The following is a 7,087-nucleotide window of genomic DNA, read 5'->3' as shown; positions in this document are numbered from 1 at the left end:
ATATCAGGTTTACTATCCCTAATCATATTCCTAATAATATCATGCTTGTGGGGATTATTTAGTCCTCTAATGTTCCAAGAGACAATCTTCATAATTACTTACCAATTCCTAACTCCTTCAGAGTCTTCTGAGTCCCATCTACTATGTTCTTGTTGGCCTCCTTGTCTCTGACTTTGTGGTTTGACCCGACATCAACTTGAGCAATTCTACTAGACTTCCTTAATTGGGTTGCCGAGGGAGTGGATTCTTTTTTATTCTTGTGTTTTGGAATTTTCCAATCTGCTTCTTTCTCGACAATCGCTTCAGGATTATTAAGAATTCTAGAAAATTCCTCTTCATTACCTCAATTAGGTGATCTGGAATCATGTGAAGAACAATTGACTGTTTTAGAAGCTTGGTCTAACTCCTAAAGGTTCATACCCAATATATCACATTTCTAGGCTTCTTGCATATCAGACCTGATCATGAGAGGGGAAGAGTCAATCTTTTCTTATTGTGAGCCAATAATCTCCCCTTCCTCAGATTGTTCATCTTCCTTAGTATCCTTATCCTTCTAATCCTCTTCATTGGGAGCTTCCTTTCTAACCAAGGTGTCAGCGATTACCATCTCAGTATTTTCTTTAGAAGATTCATTCCGATCTTTTATTTCCTCTGTTCGAATCTGCCCTACCAGGGGGTTGTCTTCTTTCATTTGTTCCTTCCTCAGAGCTTCCTATGGGGGGGAGATTAGAGATAGAGGCTGAGGAGACCACTACCTTATTTTCCCCCAGGGGTCCAAAACAGTTGGTATCAACAAGGTCAGTTTCCTTATTTTTTGAGTTTTTGACTTGCCATACCCTTTTATCCGGAGCCTTTTTACTTTCTACTAAAGGTTTGGCTTGCTTGTGATCCCCTTTAGGCTTGAGAGGACAATGTTTGGCCCAATGACCTTCTTTCTTGTAGTGAAAGTAAGCAAAGGGGATGGATTCGTATTCAATCTATTGTTTCCCCGTTCCCAACTTTGACACTATATCTATCTATTTAGGCATATCTACATCGTGGGCGATCCCTACACAAAATATGGCATGAGTGAGCCTCCTTCTAGAAGTTGTGATTGGATCTATTGAGAGGAGCTCACCAAAAGAGCTTTCTATACCTGAGAAAATGCTTTCTGCCCAATACTCAAGAGGCAGACCTAGTAACTTAACCCAAACTAGGACTTGCACTAGAAGATAATCACTCATGTTTAGATTCAGATGCCATTTCTGAAGGACCAGAGCTGTCTTTCCAACTAACCAAGGACTACCATAGAGGATCCTTATTTTATCTTCTTCACATGAAAAGGCAAAGGTGAGGAGGCCTTTGGGCAGAGTTGAAATTTCAACATTAACTTTCAAAGCCCATTTCCATTTGACATAAGCCCTAACAAATTCAGTGTTTGGGCATGGTCCCATGAATTTACCCACTAGAGAGTTAGACATACTACTTATGTTATGATCCAGAACCGAATCAAGGATAGAAATGGTGAAATTACCACCAGTAGGGTCTGATATGTTCTTGACAAGAGGCAAGGAGGATTTTCCAGATGGTCTAGTTCCAAAAAGGGATGACAATTTTCTAGAATCTTTTCCAGTCTCTAGAACCTCTTCATGTGGGTTGGACCCCCCGCTGGACCCCCCCACCATGTTTCCAAAACCCACATTCTTCTTTAGCAGAGTATCGTTAGCCTGCAAAATATCCAGAGGCTTGTCCTTCTCCCACATAGGGCCAGCTCCATCTATCTGGCCGCTCCCACCATTGGAACTAGAGTTTCTGCCTTGCAGAGAATTTGAATTTTGAATTCTTCCATTGTCGCCTACTCCACCTCCACGTGAGCTCTCCATTGATTAACATAGAACAATGTTAAAGATATTAGATTTTCAAGTTTCATCTTTTGTTCTTAACAAAGCTCATTTCAACCAATTATAAGTATTTTGATTCTTTTTTTAACTTCTTTTGTTTTGTAAAGTATGCATGTCAAAGTTATAAATCATTTTAATTATGTTTTTTGGTATTGGCTAATAAGTTTACTTCTTATACATGGATTTTTAAGAATGCAAAGCAATACTTTTAGCTATTTTCATATTTATAAGGCAATGTTTTAGTACCCTTAACAACCACTTTTACGGTCATTTATTGTTGGTACTTGTTTTTTATATTAAAAGCAACCAAAACAAGGGGGCTGACCCAGATACAGAACTAGAAAAATAGTGGCAAACCAACTATCAGCAGAGCAATAGCAAAATCACAGCCCCCTAAACATTCCTCTATCAAAAACTTTAATCATTCTATGTATATTCAATAGGCATATAAAAGTCTTAATAAACATTTGCCACATAGGGAAACATATAGTTAAATTCAAGCATAACAAAAAATTAAAACTATAAGCCAATAGGCCACTAGGGCCAAACAAAAAAATAGAGATCTAAACCATAGAAGACAACTATTTGTTTTTTCCATGTCTCCTCTCGAGGAGGAGATTCCTAGCCCATTCCTTGGCGAGGAATTTGAAGAGGTCCATGTATTCTTCATCCTCCTTTCCTTTGCCTTTGATTGTGCTTTCATACAGAAGACACAGAGTGGTCGTCGAGCAGTACTTAACATTCATAGAAAACCTGGAGATGTCCTGAAGCTTGTTCTCAATGGCCTCCATTCTGCTGGTGATTTCCTGCAAGTTTTCAGACATACCCTCCACTTCCTTACCCAATTCTGCCAGATTGTTGTCCTCTTCCTCCTTTATGTTGCTCACTTCCTCCACCACCATCATCTTATCGAACTTGAGAACATGAGATGGAGAGTTGGTTTGGGATTTGGGGCTGGCCTCCAGACTCATGGAATTTTTTGGACTCTTAGAAGTGTGGGTGGAGCTGACAAAGTGGGGGGTTGAGGTAGACTGAAATGGGGCCACATTATCAGAAGGGATGGAAATCCCAGTTTCATGGGATGACGAGGGGTACCTTAAGGATTTCTTAGGGGGGTTGGAGGCCAATCTCACAAAGCGATGAGGAGTGTTAGCCTCATCCATAATCTCCACATCAGAGTTAATTTCCTAAATTCTAACTTTCTTAGGGGTTTTAGCATCCTCGAAATGATTCTTTTTGTTCTTCTTACTGTGGGAGCCAATTTTAGGCAGTCGAGGAGGGCTTATGTCGGGTTTATCAGCAACAATGGCTAGGGGCTGGTTTTCAGACACATTTTGGACAGAAATCATGCGAGGGGGCAAAGGGCCAGGTGGAAATTGTAGAGGCGGAGGATAAGGCCTTGGTCTAGAATAGGAAAGTCCTTTCCTTTTTTCTTAGCCTCTACAATATCTTTAGAATTAGAGTCCAATGAGTGCAGGAGAAAAAAAGGAATGGAGATAAGATCTTTATTCCTAAGATGGTTAAGGAAAGGAAGGTGATAATAGTAGAAGACCCCATCCTTCAAGGGTGAAATATTTTATTATGATATATAAGACCTTGTCCCAAGGCGGTGGAAGCTCCTCCCAGTTGAAGCTGCCTGCCCTCTTCATAGGGTTCTCCCCTTCATGAAAAAACTAGTTCAGGTTGGTGGTATCTGAAATGCAGCTTTGTTTCTTCCATTTCCTCCCCTCCATGGATAGACTCGTCATCTGAGTGATCACCTCTTTATTGATTTCAAAGGAAATACCACCTATGGTGGCCCTTCTATCCTCCTAGGAGGCGATGAACTTCTTAGACAGTCTCTCATCATTTCCTTTCATGCTTTCCATAAATTTATCAATCTCATCTTCTGAGAAGACAAACCACACCACCGGCTTGGCTTTAAATTCATCTGTTTTGTCGGGTTCCAGTCTTAGTCTATTACCCCCCATGGTTGTTTCTTCCATCTTAGCAGAGAAAATGAGAAACAGGGCAACAAAGAAATAGGGCCGAACCAGAGCAGAGGAAGAGTTCAAAAAAAAACTTAGCTAGCTCTGGGGTATAATCGTGTAATAAACATTGCGATTAATGCAAGTAGTGTCTAAACGAATTTCACTTTCACAAAATCTATTACACTCGTGCGAACCCTTAATCCAACCAATGCGATTTGGCCGATCCCAGTTGTTGCCTTTATTGCTGCTAATGATATTCGTCAGGATGATAATTAGAAATTTGCCTTTCCCGATATCGGTACTACATCGATAAATATCATCATTATTAAACCCCCTTTGTAGCTGATGACAAGGCCATATGGAGCTACATGGCAAGCCCAAACCATGATGGGCGGGTTTCCCCTCCAAATTCAAACTTTAAAAATTGGATTTGTTCATCCAATGATAGTTATATAGGTTCATCATTAGACTTGGTTGTTTCTTTCTCCAAGATCTCCTTGGTGATCATTGGAAGTTGATCGATGTTCCTCCAACATTGTAAGCCATTTTGCAGCCCACCCACCATAGCCATAGAGTCAACAACCGCATTCCCTTCTTTGAAGATGTGGCAAATGGTGAAATCATCAAGGTTAGCCAAAAGCATCCTAGCATCCCTCAATATAGAATCCACTTTCCAACCAGCAACAGATTTACCACTAACAACTTCCACAATAAATTGTGAGTCACCTTCAATTTTCAAATGTTTAATGCCAATAGTAATAAAAAATATTAGATCCCAGAGGAGAGCCATTCCCTTAGCTTGAGTGATAGTATGGTTCTTGAAGTTACCCACATAGGATACAATAGTATTCCCTTGGTTGTCATGAATGACTCCACCTCCCGCTTGGCAGGTATTTTGAGTAGACCCATCAAAATTCAGTTTGTGCCAATAGGGGTTTGGGGCTAACCATTTGGTCTTTTTTTTTGTTGATCTTTGCATTGTTGTTGAAGACTTTAAACTTTGAGGGGAGCTTCCATAGTTCAACAATTTTTTTGTCAATCAGGTTAGGAGGATTTTGGGGGGGGTTTTCCACCTAGTCACTGATATATTATCCAAAAGCATTTTGAAGCAATTGTAGAAAACTTTATCCGGGGGGGATTCAACATCTCTAAAGATTATGTTGCTTCTTTCTTTCTAGACACCCCAACAGACATGGGGAGGGATCTACCTTGATAGTTGAATAATCAAGGGGTGGTGTCCATCCAATGACAAAATGATGAATGTTATCTTGAAAAACCCATTGCATACCACATTTTTCAAGGGTAATTGTCCACAAGTGTCCAACGAAGGGATAGTGGATGAAAAGATGGTCAATAGTTTCCTCCTCAGCTTTACATAAAATGCATATGTTGGGAAGTTGGAATCCCCTCCTTTTCAGATTGTCTTGAATCAGGATTTTTCCATGCATAAGGGACTACTAGAAGAAGTTAACTTTTGGAATCAGTAGTGAGTTCTGTATCTTCCTCCAACACTCAACATCACCAGTGGGTCTCAAGAGTTGTCTGTAAGCATACTTGATCGAGAAATCCCCCAACTGGGTCCCCTTCCATATGAATCTGTCTTGTCGGGGGGCTAAGGGAATTATGCACTCCAGCATAAGATCCTATAGATCAAGGGCAGTGGGTAATAGGTTAGGTCGATTAGAAATGATCAGGGCTATATTCTTCCACCTTCTTCTTCTTGGCATCATGTAATCAACAATGTAATCAGCAAAGTGCTCCTTTAGGGAATACAATATTTGGTAGAATTGAGATTCTTCCAGAGGTTTGTCATCCAACCAAGCGTCTTCCTAGAACCTAATCTTCCTGCCATTCCCAATCTTCCACTTCAGTCCTTCTATGATAACCAGCCTGAGTTTCAAGATGTTCCATAATTTAGACCCATGAGGTAGGTCACCAACACTCAAATTACAATAGAACTACTCCCTTTCCAAATACTTGGCCCTAATAATGTTACACTAGTCCGCCTCACCTTTAGCTAGGGTCCATCCCACTTTTTCAATTAAATCCTTTTTCAAGGTATTTATCTTTCTGATTCCAAGACCTGCCATGGATTTGGGTAAGCAAACAGTGTCCCAGTTGACCAGAGAGAGGTGTTTCTTTTCCTCAATGCCCGTCCAGAGAAAATTTCTTTGTATCCTCTCAAGCTTTTCCCCCATAGCACCATATATTTTGAATAAGGAAAGGAAGTACATCAGGATGCCCTAGAGGGAAGCAACAAGGAGTTGGAGCTTCCTTGCACTACTAAGGAATTTGCCCTTCCAACCAACAAGTTTCTTCTGTATTCGCTCAAGGATAGTGAAGAGGATAAAATCATGGAAGGTGAGATTGGATGGTTAGAAATCCAAAGAAACATTCAAAATGCAAACAAAACCATTTTATACCTTGCAAGATATCATCTCCCTCAGATTGAGCTTGATGAAGTGGATGATGAGGATGCACCCTTGATACTCCACTTGATGTGCTGCTTGCTTGATTTGGATGTGGATTGGTCTCCTTTGCTCAACAAGATTAATGGATTGATATTTGGATTGGATTTTGATAGATAGATGAGGATTTGGATTAGAAGAGGTTTGGATAGAGGATCATGAAGACATTATGATGGCTATGAAGAAGATGATTTGGATTGAGGAGAAAAGAGTAGCATGACAATGCATGAGAAGTGGATGATTTGTGAGGAGAATAGAGTCCAATTTATAGATTGGAGAAGGCCAATGGAGGGCAAGATTGATTTGATTATGAAGGGTTGAGATTGAATTTAGATAGAAGGCATGGATCAAAGGTGCCTTGGAAAAATAAACAAGAATATAAAATTCCTTGGGAAAAGGGGGGGAGAAATTTCAATTTCAAATATGAGGAATTAAAAATTCCAAAATAAGGATGCATTGAGGGATTCAAAGAAATTTGAATTTCTTTGAGAGACTCAATGTTGATGTGACATGAGTGGGAATCAAAAATTGAGGGATAATTATAAGCATGATTATGAGATATTCTAGAAGGATTAATTAGGTTGACTGGGATTAGGAAAAGTGATTTGTAGGAATCACATGACTAGGTTAATTAATTAGAATTAATTAACTAAGTGGGTTTAGAGGAAATAATTATTGGAGAGGACTTTGGAAGAATAGGGGAATAATTAATTTGATAAATTAATTAATGGACAATAGTGATAGGATTAATCAAATTTGATTTAATTGA

General features: G+C 39.6%; 1 protein-coding gene across 1 annotated transcript; it reads right to left on the bottom strand.

Annotated features, from left to right (window-relative positions):
* Positions 1–1,016: 1,016 nt before the first annotated feature.
* On the bottom strand, positions 1,017–1,742 carry LOC131874996 (uncharacterized). Its single transcript, XM_059218983.1, has one exon. The coding sequence runs from the start codon at positions 1,740–1,742 to the stop codon at positions 1,017–1,019; it is 726 nt and encodes a 241-aa protein (XP_059074966.1).
* Between the last annotated feature and the right edge of the window lie 5,345 nt (positions 1,743–7,087).

Source organism: Cryptomeria japonica, chromosome 4 (assembly GCF_030272615.1).
Source record: "Cryptomeria japonica chromosome 4, Sugi_1.0, whole genome shotgun sequence".
Taxonomy (NCBI): domain Eukaryota; kingdom Viridiplantae; phylum Streptophyta; class Pinopsida; order Cupressales; family Cupressaceae; genus Cryptomeria; species Cryptomeria japonica.
The sequence above is the reverse complement of the archived record's forward strand: the minus strand, read 5'-3'. Positions and strand labels throughout refer to the sequence as shown.

Excerpts from the sequence above, each read along its gene's own strand:
- LOC131874996 (XM_059218983.1), bottom strand. The coding sequence starts at position 1,742 with ATGTGGGAGAAGGACAAGCCTCTGGATATTTTGCAGGCTAACGATACT.